The sequence below is a fragment of the Delphinus delphis genome, chromosome 3 (genome assembly GCF_949987515.2).
Source record: "Delphinus delphis chromosome 3, mDelDel1.2, whole genome shotgun sequence".
In the NCBI taxonomy this organism is placed as follows: Eukaryota; Metazoa; Chordata; class Mammalia; order Artiodactyla; family Delphinidae; genus Delphinus; species Delphinus delphis.
Genome location: NC_082685.1, coordinates 47983709 through 47997125, shown reverse-complemented (window position 1 = coordinate 47997125; position 13417 = coordinate 47983709). Strand labels below are relative to the sequence as shown.

General features: G+C 40.4%; 1 protein-coding gene and 1 long non-coding RNA gene across 4 annotated transcripts in view; one reads left to right on the top strand and one right to left on the bottom strand.

Moving 5' to 3' along the window:
- Window positions 1-1016, bottom strand: part of LOC132423168 (uncharacterized) — a 122950-nt gene extending 121934 nt beyond the window's left edge. For all 3 annotated transcript variants that reach the window (XR_009518944.1, XR_009518946.1, XR_009518945.1), the window contains exon 1: window positions 872-1016. This is a non-coding gene — a long non-coding RNA (uncharacterized lncRNA). The remainder of the gene's footprint in view (window positions 1-871) is intronic.
- Window positions 1017-1239: 223 nt separating this feature from the next.
- GRPEL2 (GrpE like 2, mitochondrial) lies at window positions 1240-11421 on the top strand. Its single transcript, XM_060008569.1, has 4 exons — window positions 1240-1328; window positions 3603-3756; window positions 4708-4789; window positions 8151-11421. The coding sequence occupies exons 1-4, from the start codon at window positions 1252-1254 to the stop codon at window positions 8513-8515; spliced, it is 678 nt and encodes a 225-aa protein (XP_059864552.1). The 5' UTR covers window positions 1240-1251; the 3' UTR covers window positions 8516-11421.
- The last annotated feature ends 1996 nt before the right edge of the window (window positions 11422-13417 follow it).

Sequence of the window (13417 nt, the reverse complement as noted above, 5' to 3'; positions counted from 1 at the left end):
ATCTCCACTGGCACCATCCAACTTCATTAATTCATTCAACAAATGCTGGAACATCTACTATGTGCACCTACTGTACTCGATGTCAGAAATCACTGCTGTGAACAACACAGAAACTCTCATGAAGCTCATACTCTAGTTGAGAAAACGAACAAAATCCAGCAAAAGTGCTGGAGACAACTAAAACAGTAGCGACCTTAGATAAAGTGGTTACAAAGGTCTCTCCTGTGAGAAGACCCCAGGACAGAATACAACCCTTCTGTGCACGCACCAGTCCCAACAGCTTGTCTCCCCACCTCTGGGACCCAATCTCCTCACAGCAGTCAGTGACCCATTAAACACGTAAAGGCATCGTAACATGTTCCCCTTGCAGTCAGAGTAAAACTCAAGTTCATCAGACAAAAAAAAAAACTTGACCTACATTAGGGCACTGTTCCACTCTGTTCATTAAGCATGAACAGGCAAAAAAAAAAAAATCTCTGCCCTAATGCAACTGACACGTTAGTGAGGGGAAATGAGAAAATACACATTTTAAAACACAGTAAGTCGGGGGGAAAGGGGGAACTGGAGAAAAAAAAGCAGGGAAGAGTGATGGGAGATGAGAGTCAGGCTTCGACTTTTTTAATTCCTCAAGTGCTCTGGCCCTGCCTAACCACCGTCTCGTGTTGCTCCCCCGCTTCCTCAAGTACTTCAGTGCCTTACTCGCAATACCCCTCTTGACTTTGCAGATGCTGTTTCCCTCTACCTGAACCAGCTGCCTCTTCTTTTCATCTACTCATTATTCCGCTTTCAGTTCAAAAGTTACTTCCTTTGGGAAAACGCCCCACACTCGGCCATATCGTACTCTAGGCTTCCGCAGCACCAAGCCCCTCACCTTTAAACACCGGTCATATTTTGACTTTATAGGGCGTTAGCAATTGTTTGTTGTGCATAACTTCATGTTAGCTCCTTGAGGGTACAGCTGTTATTCCCTTTGGTCGCCGCGAATTCCGCGCGTAGCATGGAGCCCACTCCCTTGTGACAGGAAACCAACCTACTCGCCGAATACGCAGGGGGCCGGAAGGGTTGCGTTTCGTCTGAAGACCGGGTAGGAAACGGCGCAGGGACAACCCGACTAACAGCGTTCCCATCCGGGGCCCTGAGAGAGAAAACCTTCCCGCGAAGGCTGCCGGGAAGCGTGGTTTTTGAAGCGAGCGTATCTCGTCACTTGGGGCAAGTGCGCGTGCGCAGCCTCAGTCAGCCGAGGTGGGGAACATGGCCGTGAGGTTCCTGTGGGCGGTCCGGCGGCGGATGCAGCCCCTCCTGGCCTCGAGGGGCGCGTCAGATGGCAGGTAAGCGAGGCAGGCCGGGGATCCGGGACGTGAGGACGATGCAGGAGAAGCGATCCGGAGGGGCGATTTTAGGCTGGAGGGCGAGAGGACCTACCAAGCCTCTCGGCCGCTACGACTGGGCGCTCACGGCCCCATCTTACAGAGAGGGAAACTGAGGTCTACAGCCTTGCCTTCTTGCCGGGCCGAGGAAGGTGGAAAGATCCGAGGTCACGCCCTCGGAGGTGAGAACTGTTATTCAGCCCGAGCGTCGATTGAATTGGGGATGTACCCTTCCCATCCCCTTCTCGACAGCTTTGGTGTCTGCGGGTAATTTGGGATTCTCTCCCAACACCCTGTGTGATCGTATCTGAGCTTCACTTTACCTATCGGTAAAAGGAGGCCGTTGGACTTGGTCTTTACAAACGGCCCTTCCACCTGCCTTCGGGAGTTTGAAGTTCCGGTTGCTACTTTTATCCATCAGTTGCGACTTTTACTGATCATTTATCAGTATGATAAGAATAAAAAAATATATTTTTATTCTTCCGTTTAATTGAGGAAACTGAGGTTTAGAAAAGTTGAGTAACGTCTCCGAACTTAAATACTCATGAAGTGGTGGAACCCAGACCGGAAACCAGTCAGGGCTGTATAGAATCGGCCCTTTAAAATTAGTGACCAATGTTACTTATTCTTAGAGACTATTCCCCGTTGACAGTTTATTTATCGGAAAGAATAAAAATTGCTGAGTAGGGGGATGGATCAGGTTGGATCTCTGAAAAGTAAATTAAATTACGGTGAAATCCAGAAATTTTGCATAACTATCTGTCACCTTTTTAACACACCTGACCCAGCACTCGGGTGAGAGGTTGAATTCCGGGTTTCAAGCTTTTTTTTTTTCTTTCCTAGTCTTTTTGACAGTTTGTGGTGTAGGGAAGTGATCAGAAGGAAAATGTTCGCTTCTAATAAAATTTCCCCGACTCCAGTTCTGAAACAGTAGCAATTGAATGGATGCACCGCAACTCCCTCTTTCTCACGACTTGGGCCCTGGCCGTGTGCCCTTTCAACTGGCCCTGAGGATATCTTGACCTCCTTTCAATTGGATAAGTGTAGTTTGTTAGCAATTTAGGAGGAAGGATCTGTTTCACCCTGTGTGATGTGTCCCAGATCTGTGGTGACCAATTTTCGAAATAAAAATGTGTAATCTTGTGTAATCTGACATCAGATCATAATAACTGAATTCAGGACTGGCCTGGAAGATAAAAGTAATCTTGCCCACACCCTTATACTGATGGTTCCCTCTTCCCTTTCTTGAAGTAAACTCCTTTACCCCCTTTAAGCCTTTGCTTAGATTTCACCTCAGTGGCCACTTTTCAATATATACCAGTTTAAATAAATAAACTATTTGTTTTAAAGACCTTTTGCGCTCACAGATTTCTTGATGGTTTTACTTCATATTAAGTTATGATGATCCAGGAGGTGTAATGGAAACTTCCTTGAACAGGGGTCTCAGAACCGCTACAATCCAAGATCTGCAAACTAGCCCCACTCTAAACTTTTTATGTGAACTGAACTATATGTCTATATGATCTGTTTTATTCACCTGTATATAGTTCACAGTCCACAACATATAGTAAATGTTTTATAAGTTTTTGATTGACTTGATTTTACATATAGGTGAGCTCCCAACTCGTTTTCTCTTAGTGTAGGTTCTCTTCCATAAAAGCCTTGCTTTTACTTAGAGCTTGTGATCAAGATGGCTTTAGAATTCCAGGCCTCACTCCAATTCGATAAGGTACCTTTACTGGGCTTAATTTTCCCCACCTATAAAATGAGGGATTGAACCTGAACTGTACGGCTCTTTGTTTTGAATTCTCGCTTCTGATATTGCCCTGCTGGTTCTAGGTATTATAATTTCGTTTTCTCTTGCTGACTTTTGTGTCCCCACTTCCAGCTATTTCTACTGCCTGATGCTCAGTATCCTGATTCAACAATACTAACTATGTAATCTTGGGCAAGTCATAAGCCTCTCTGAGCTTTGGTTTTCTCATCTATAAAATAGGGATGATGATAGTATTTATCTCACATGTTGTAAGATGAAAAGATGATTTAAGTAAAACCCTGTCAACTCTGTCTGGCATTTAGCAAGCACATTATAAGTGTTTGTATTGTTAATGAGACTGAAAGCACTTTGTCTAGAGAGAGTCAATCTGGGAAACATTCCAGCCTCTGAACCTGGTTATAACTTCAGCTGTTTGTGACGGCATTTCTTCATAATGCACCACCTCCCTCCCACTTTAGGGGATGGCTGCATCCTTTCAGCACTGCCACCCAGAGAACCGCTGGTGAAGACTGCAATTCTGAGGACCCTCCTGATGAACTTGGGCCCTCTCTTGCAGAACGAGCCTTAAAGCTAAAAGCTGTTAAACTGGAGAAGGAAGTCCAGGATTTAACAGTGGGTAGATTTTATATTATCTGTTCATATATTCTGTAACATATATCATATTTTCTATTATCTGTTTATATTATCTATATGCACATCTTTTCTCTGATTTAAATATCCACGTAAAGTTTTTTAAGTTAGTTTTTAAACTGTTTCTTCTAATTAGCTCTTTACCCCTCTTGCTAGATATACTAGGTAAAATAATCTGTACTAGTTCAAAAACATTACTGACTACGGATACTCATCTCTTTTCAGTTCCCTGGTGTCACAGTACTTAGATACCTGATATTTTGGTAGCTTCAAAGGAGGTACAGTGCCTGGCATGTAGTACACACTCAATTAATATTTGTTGAATGAGTGAAGTCATTTATCATTGTATTCTGCCAATCAGACTACCTCTGGCTTACTGTGCCAGTACTAGACTGACAGACTTTGAGAAAGAGAAATAATTAGAGTAATTCCAAAGCAGGACCGCCCAAAAATGGTAAGGGGTTTGGAAAGTGTGTCTTGTGAGAGGAATGAAAGGAACCAGGGATTATAAAAATGAAAGAAGAAAAGACTAAAGAGGCTAAATAATTGGCTTAAATTGATGACATATTTTTAAAACTTACTCGGCTATCCTAGAGTTCAGTTCAACAAAAGAAAGTTGAAGAGTGGCAGTGTTGCCTGAAGGTGAAAAAGAAAGCTTTTTCTCAAGATAATGAGCTTGAAAACAGTTGTTCTGTGTTCAAACTGGCAGCCTAAATGACAGCCTATCAGGGCCGCTATAAAGAGAGATTCCTGCTATGACTGGGAATTTGGAGTAGCTGATCTAAGATTCCTACACAACTCGTGTTGTTGTTGTTGTTGTTGTTTTAATAAAAATCTATACCAAGGGTGAAATTTGTAAAGTAAGCAAAAAGTTTCTTTTCCACCAGTAGGCATTTGTTTTCTTATCATTTTGACTTTGCTTTTGATGCTCAGGTGAGATACCAGAGAGCTATAGCTGATGGTGAAAATATAAGAAGGCGAACCCAGAGATGTGTAGAAGATGCCAAGATATTTGGTGAGAGGTTTATTAATAATAAAAATACCTTTTAGTTTAAGGGCACTTACTAGCAGTTGTGCACACTGAACTTAGCAAAAGACACATCTGGGTCCTTAACCAATCCTGCCCTTCCTCTATCCCCCTAGGCTTTCTGCTCTGCTTATTGGGAATGTTGTCAAGTGAACCATTTGCTAAAGTAATATTTGCCTTTATTTTCACCTGACATTTGTTATTTTATTTTTCAAGCATGTACAGTTAACATTCTAGTGCCTATACAGGCAATTCGGTTTAACTCATTAATGAACAAGTGAATCATTAAGATGTTCAGAAGAGAATCCAAAGAGCAGACACATAGGCAATCATAAATGCTGAGATTTGCTTCACATAAGCAAAATTGGTCCATAACCATAGTTCAATAATCAACTGTATCTCCACCAGACAGTTTTCACAACTATAGACAAAAATCATTTGCATTACTGTCAGTGTTCTACAGCTTGCTGAGTTATAACTCGAAGGTTCAGACCACATGGAATCAGATAACCCTGAAAGCTGTGCTAGATTGAATCTATTTTTTCACTGATGGCATTGAATAATCTTTTTGGTCCATTTCAAAGTCGTTCAGAAATTTTTTCCTAAATGCACCACTTCTTGTTCCAAATCTGTTCACGAAAATGTTAATTGAATAACGGATTCAAGAGTAAAGGGCAAATCTGTGATTACTTGCTGTACTCACAGTTTAATATGGAGCATTATACTTTGACTACACATAGAATGGAGTGCTTGAGGGGCCCTTGGATTGCATCTAGTCCAGTCTCCTCTTATAGGCAAGCTAGAAAAAGTTATTTGACAACAGGTGTAGATATGAATCCATTGATTCCTGATCCCTAATCTATTATTCTTTCCCTTGTATCACACTCCTTCCTGTTCTCTGGATTTTATCCGCTATTTGTACAGGGGATTCACTTCATTCCTGTCCTGTCCAACCCTAGTCCTTTGGCTTAGCCTTCTGCTTTTCGTTCAGTGCTGTAGATACCATGTTTCAAGACTTTGAGTAAATTCTAACCCCCAAATTGTATTCCTGAATAGCTAAATACTGACCCCCCAATTGTGTTCCTGATATTTCATCCAAGTTTTAGTCTCATATTTCCAGCTATCAGGGCTCAGTGGCCAAGCCTGCCACCTGTTAGTCCATAAATACAGTTCTGAATTTCATCAGAAAAAATTTGTGGAAATTTATTTTCTCTTTTGTTAAATAATCACCTGCATAAGATGCTTGATTTTGCCTCTTGTCCCACAAAACGTAAAATACGTACTATATGGCCCTTTAGAGAAAAAGTCTGCTGACCTCTAACCACAGGGAATTTTTGTAGCAAATAGAACAATTGTGATAAGAGGAAGACTTCCTGCCTGCTTGCGGGGAGCAGGGTGAGTTGGCTTACCACAAGTCAAGCTTCGATGCTTTAGGAACTGGCTTATGTCAGTTTCCTCAAGAATTAATAAGGTTCTCAGGAACAAATACATATTATATAAACTCAAAAGAATTTGGTAATCTAATTTGTTAATTTATAGAGAAAAATGTGTCAAGCAAAACATGAAGATTGCTCAGTGAGCATGGAAGTAGAAAAAAAGAAGAAAGCTTTCATTGTCATTAAATTAACATACAGCATAGCATGACGACTATCCTCCTTCCAGGGACAGTCTTGTCTCCGTAACCCATTTTCTCTTAAACAGGTCACAGAGATCCCTTTTTTCCCTCTAAGAAATGTTGCGGACACCAACCATCTATTGAAGTAACACAGTAATAGGAATAGGATCAGAGACTGAACCCCTCACTGTACAGACAAGAGAACCTAGGCTTCTGTTTACCCAAATTCATACAGCTTTACTGACTAGAAGCCAGAACTTTTTGTACCATGGCAGTGTACAAATCAGTCCAGCAGCTTACAGCTTTCAAATTCAATTTGAGTATTTGTCTTCCTTTGTATAGCCAGGGAAAGCCTTTGATGTCCCTGATTGATCTTTATCAGACAGTCTTTCCTCTTGGATGGAATTCCAAATTTTATCAGTATACTTTTCAAGGCTTTAGCTAATCTCTTCTACCTTTTCAGCTGATGTCATTAACAGCCATTAATATATATGGCTCCCATCCCTCATAGTGATGGGAGAGGTATCTTGTGGAACTCACCAAGTCTAGTTCTCTGAAAAGGCCTGCTGCTTTCACTCTTTCCTCTCCATTGCCTCCTCTCCTACTCCAGGCCATATTATACCAAGATTACTTCAGTCGGCTCTCTTCCATTTCTTATGATATCTTTTCTTCTCACCCATCTGTGATGCCCCCAGCACCCCACATAAATTGTGTATGTTACTAGACAATTTGACTCCTCTTCCACTTGTTTTGCTCAAGAAGCTATAATGGATTTCTATTACCCAGAAGTTAAAGGTAGAATTTTTGCCTCTCTGTCAGTCATTCCTTCCCATCCAGGCAGTACATACCTGGGAAATCTCTCCTCTGTCATCATCTCTTTTATTGGCTGCCTGCTTTGACACAGGGCCTTAAACCTGTCACTGGACCAAAGCTAGATCAACAAAGTCCTTCGCCCCTCACCAGCTCCTACCAGGGCCTTTGTGTTACCATAGGTATCTGTGATGATGATGTTCCTTATCATTTCTGTAAGAAGAATGAAGAATGCAGCATTGGGAGTAATGAGATTTCTCAACAACTGAGTTCACTTTTATAAAGTTTATGTGACTCTAAAAAGATTAGACAAGCTTGGTGGCCTGTCTTCAGCAAGTGTATATAACTTCATAGTAGGCATTAAGAGACTTACCTCATCTGTGGAGTATATTTTTTTCCTGTTCCTATTTAGCTAATCCTCAAGAATAAACCACTCTTTGACTCCTCCTTAGCACAGTCTTGTCTACTATTCTTCTATTATTCCCCCATCAATGAAATACTAGTGTCTTGTTCCTATTGAGAATGTATGCCTTTCCACAAATGAGACAGTCGGGAATTTTCAAAATATTCATAACTTAGTACTAAAGGTGAATAGCAACAAACATACAAGAAGCATATAAGTCAAGTTTTTAAAGGACAGGTTTCTGAACCTTTTGTATATAGTCTCACCTAGTTCTTGGGTTCTAACCATCTTCCCCGTTTCCCAGAATACTTCCTAGTCATATGCCTTCCAAGAGAAATGCTGGCTCATCAGTAGGGTTTCAGGGGTAATCATTGGTGATGATCCCTGAATCCTTTGTGGCAATCTTTGCATTTCCTGGGGTACCTAGTATACCAGCCAGCTCTCTGAGCCTTCCCCAAACTGCACCCTCAAGAGCAGAGGGGTTTCCTCACAAACAGTAAGAGTATTTGGTTTCTCTGTAGGAATTCAGAGTTTCTGTAAGGATTTGGTGGAGGTGGCAGACATTTTGGAGAAGACTACAGAGTGTATTTCTGAAGAAACAGAGCCTGGAGACCAGAAGCTCACTCTGGAGAAGATCTTCCGAGGCTTGTCACTTTTAGAAACAAAGCTGAAAAGCGTGTTTGCCAAACATGGCCTGGAGAAGATGACACCCATTGGTGACAAATATGACCCTCATGAGCATGAACTCATCTGTCATGTGCCGGCTGGTGTTGGGGTGCAGCCTGGCACTGTGGCATTAGTAAGGCAGGATGGCTACAAGCTTCATGGCCGCACCATTAGACTTGCCCAGGTGGAAGTGGCAGTGGAGTCTCAGAGAAGGCTATGAATGGGCCCAGAGGAACTGAATGTTCTCCCGGAGTGCAGTCACCTGTGATTCCTTTATTTATTAAACTAGGTTTGTATTGTACATGAGGTACTTCATGTGATCTGTTTTGGATTTAGTCATATTGGCTTTATTTCTAAGATACTCTTTTGATTTAATGTGACCTGTTTGGTCTCATCAGAAGTCTTGCCATTGGGCATTTGAACAATGTGACAAGTGTTCCTGTGGCCTTATCAAAATACGTTTAAGAAAATTATTTTTAAATTGGTACTCTGATGACTTTCAATCCAAAATTTTTTTTAAAGGTGGAAATGAGTATATGTTTATGTATTTTCAACTAAATGTTCCTTACTAATGGTCCCTATAAAAGGAATTATATAGAATCTTGTATTTGTGGGAAAAGGAGATGGTAGGGATTGGTTTAACATTTGGGTGCTAATGATAAAGCTTTATAGTTGTATGAATTTAAATCATTTCGGTTGATTTTTATGCACGTAGATTTTCAGGACTTCCCGTTTTTATTTTATTTTTCTTTTAGCCATCTTTTGTCCTTGTAGTTCCTGCCAGATACACTTCATATTCACACTCATTGTCCCTTTTCAAATCCCATTTACAAGGCTAATGGCCCAGGCAAGACTTGGAAGGCAGAGACTGGCAAGAAATCAAGATACCAGGTCCCTTTCAAGCAAGTATGGCCAAGAAACCTTGTGCTTTCTTTGTTGAGTTATCTTCAATTTATTTTCAGCCTCCTCCCTAGGTATATAATCATTTCAGGGAAATTGAGGCAGCACCAACAGCTAAAGACCTAAATTGGTCTATATAGGTAATTTACCCACAACTTCTCTTTCCACCAGCCCTTAAATCTTCTGCCACTTTGTCAGATTTACCTTATGATCCTTTATTAGATTACATGGGGAGGTGGTCAGGACAAAAAAATGTTAGGTTCCCATGATTCCTCATTAGTTATGCTAGGTTTGGGGTGTTTTTTTTGGGGGGGTGGGGTACTCACAATTCACTACCTCTCTTACATTGACAAGCATTATTTCCTAGTTTTTGTGTCTGTCTTATGTCACATGTGTGAACATCTAGCTCCCCTTTTATGTACTGACCTCCTAGAGTTAATGAGCCTATGTGTATATTTTTTATTTCAGTCTTGCTTATAGATAGTGTTCTGTAAAAAATTTATTCAATAAATGAGTTAGTGAAAGAATGAGATATATATATAGATAGATATCTATATATCTATATATATATCAATTGGACATTCGAAAGGAGGTCATATGGTTATTTTAGTGTTAGAAGCAGCCTTCATGGTGATCTAATCTCACCCCTTCAGCTTCTTCTGAAGTATGAAAACATAGTCCTTTTAGGACTAGACTCAAAGAAAAAAAAAATCTCTAAAACTAGTAAACTAAATTTTAGTGAGAACTTAAGTAAGAAACAACTAGATATTAACTTCAGTCATTTAAGATTCAACAGTTCTACAAGAAACATGCAAATATGTCCCCAGCAGAGAATTAAATGTTGTTAGGTGTCCAGGTTGCCCAGGTTTAGGTTTAAGTTACTTACACATAAAATAAATCCATTCCTACTAGAACTCTATGACCCCATTCTGTGGGGTGGTGAAAGTTACCCTCTTAGACATCATAGATAGTTCTAGCATACTACACAAGCATGTATCAACAAAGCATCCCCCAATGGGTCCTACCACCTCCACCAGATTTAGACACTTAAACAAATACATGCTTCTAAGATGCAAGCAAAAGACTGTTGGTGAGATTTTAAAACCAGAACCTCTTTTGTCATTCCACTAAGTACATACTGTAAATATAATGAGCAGTCAGATTTCACAATAGGAATTTGTCTTTTTTTGCCTTCATTCCTTTGAGATTAACAAATAGTGACGACAAGAAAATGAGCCAATTATGATTTCCTTTGTGTTCTTGGATCACTAGCTATCATTACCAGTGAATTAGAATAACCATAATTTTAGGTGTGGAATGTTCTGATTACTTGAAGAGTTTTTATTCCTTGCAACCTCCTGTTTTAGCAAGTAGACTGAGAATAATTTTAGATTCTTCTACTATTCAGTAGTTTTGCAGACTTAAAAGTATAAATTTAGAAGATGGAGCTATAACAGTGAGAATCTCAAAATGCTGAAGGGCTTTCACGAGCCAGTGCAGCATAATAGAGCGTAGTAGGCTTAGTAGGCATCAACTTGAACATAATTCCCAGCCTAGTCACTTCACTCTTCTGAGCCTGCTTCCACGTTTGTAAAATGGTTATAATTCTCAAAATATTGTGAGGATTAAGCGAAATGTGCAAATTGCCTATTACAGTAGGCCCTCAAATATTTATTTTTATTGCCTTTTATTATACACATTGTTTTTCGTATGTTTTTATAGTTGCCTAAAGTCTAGGGGAAGGGAAAGACTGGTTAAGTGGTGCTTGACTATAAAAAAAAATGGTAAGCTAATCAACCACAGTGAACTTATTTTCCTTTTAGCTTCTGTTTTTTGTGTTTGTCTGTTTTAGCCATAACAAGGAAATCTACATTTTTAGACTGGAGAAATAAAATTGTTTCAGTGCCCTTAATTGTTTTCATCTTGATGGTAAAGTAAAAAGACGTCATTGGCTTGCCGATGATATGTGTAAGGAAGCTTTGACTCATTTGAAGAGGGATCTTGATGCTTTAGTACGCGGATTTTATGAATCTTTTGTGGATTTTCCTCACTGCCATAAAGGAATTATTCAGTTTGATACTGATATAAGCTTGTGGTGCTCTTTCATGGCAAAGGATTTAATAAGTGAAGAAGGGTTCTTAAACACTAAAGCAAAATCAAATAAGGAAGGCTAAGGATGAAATATAATCTTCAGAAACAACTTTAATAAAACCTTAATTGAAATAACTGTGTTTCACGTGTTTAGTGTCTTTGTCTGCCAGATTCATATTGTGTATTGACGTGGTCACTTCACTAATTGCTGACCCACCTTATTGACACTCAGTGGAGGTACCAGCAGCCCAGCCAAGTGGATGCAGTGTGTGCATTCCACACCTTGCCTTGGTGTTGAAGTCTTGTCTGTTCTTCTGCCTCCTTGACTTGCTTCCTTCTGATTTCTATGTATTTTTTAGATCTGGACTCCTGTTTCTGCCTTCCTCTCTGGCACTGCCTTTTCTTGTGCTCGCTTCTTGGTTCTAATTGTCTTACCTGCTTTAATCATTTTCACTTGAACTGCAGGACTTCTGACCATCCTCTCAACCAGATTACTGGCATGTGGCTTACTGCTTCCATAAGCCCTTCCCAACCTTTGCCTGGCTTTTCCTTTACCTCTGCTTCTCCACTGGCTTCCACATACCCAGCCTCCTGGCTAAGTGCCCCTCTTTGGAACCAGCCTTTCCTGTAGTTTTGGCCTTGCATTTTCATCATTCTTCCAGTCTTGTCTGCATACCCTGGCTCCATAATCCATTGTTCCTCATACTCGCAGTGCTAGCTTGTAAGTATATTCTTATTCCTGTCCACTCAGACTTTGTCCACATTCTCAAATTCACTGGAGGTTTTCAAACATGACTCCAAAATCTCCTTGAATCTGGACCAATAGAATATAGGGAAGTGACACTGCTGGTTTCTGACCCAAACCTTCCTGTCTCTGGATGCTCACTCTTGATACAGCCATCAAACCAAAGAGTGAGCTCAAGTAGCCTGTGGAGTGGAACTGAGGGCCATGGCTGAGCTTTCAACTGACAGCCAGCAGCATCCTGCCAGCCACCTCAGTGAGCCACTTTGAAAGTGGACTCTCCAGTCCCCAGTGGAGCAGCCCCACCTGACATAACATGGAACACAGATGAGCTGATCTCACTGATCCCTGCCCAAAGTGCAGATTTATGGGCAAAATAAATGATTGTTACTTTTAACCACTAAGTTTTGGGGTGGTTTGTTATGCAGCAATAAATAACTGATTGAGTCACCCAGCCTCACTCCCAGTCAAACTACTAGTTTTGCACCTCGGCCACCAGAATTATGCCTCCTTGCTTTTCCTCTTAAACAGCCTTTTGAACTTGTCCTACAACTTTGATACACATCATCGATGTGTTGTAGGATTGGAAGAACTTCCTAACAGAAGAAAATACAGCTCTAGAATCTAGAGTTACCGAAGACCCTAAAATTAAAAGCAAAGTAGAGTCAAGTTGAGTTTTAAAGTTAATATGATTTTACCCAATTAAAATACTGCAAGAATTATATTGTTAGCACATAAGAGAACATGGCACAAAGTGATGGTGAATGCTTGTTTTAAAAGATAATTTAAGGGAATATCTTGAGTCTGGAAATGAACTTAAAAGGTTTTCCATTCTAACACAAATATTGCCAAAAAGTTTTTCTTTTTAGTATGAGAAATGCATGTTTATTCATCTACTGCTTTACTAGTAATCTAGATTGGCCCTGTTAAGACTCACAGAGCTGGTTGGAAACTCAGATCTATGCCCTTTTACTATTCTCCGAGTCCCTTCCATTTCTTCTGAGCCATAATCTGACTGAATAAACATGAATTTTCCTTATTTTATCCTGAAACTCATCCCCAATTTTATTTTCTGCTAGAGGAAATCTGTCCTTCATAGTGTGGTAAACTAGCCACAGTGAGCTGCTCTTGTTTTCTGAGAGGGTGAAAATGGGAGCTTATCCCTTCCTTCCTACCTTTCCTCCCCTATGAAAGGAGAGTGGATGAAACTCTTACCTTTTGTTTTTAAGTAGAAGGCAGAGACATAAACTGTATGTCAAAACTGCAAATACACGTAGTAACTAACAGCAGTCTTGAAAGCATCTGGCCTTGTTTCAGCATACGCTGAAACAAGTAGCGTCTAGCCATCCCGACTGCATGACTGGTCAGCAATTTCCAGCACTTGCAGAC

Excerpts from the sequence above, each read along its gene's own strand:
- GRPEL2 (XM_060008569.1), top strand. The coding sequence starts at position 1,252 with ATGGCCGTGAGGTTCCTGTGGGCGGTCCGGCGGCGGATGCAGCCCCTC. Across the intron at positions 3,757-4,707 it reads AGGAAGTCCAGGATTTAACA|GTGAGATACCAGAGAGCTAT; the intron begins GTGGGTAGATTT and ends TTTGATGCTCAG. Across the intron at positions 4,790-8,150 it reads AGAAGATGCCAAGATATTTG|GAATTCAGAGTTTCTGTAAG; the intron begins GTGAGAGGTTTA and ends GTTTCTCTGTAG.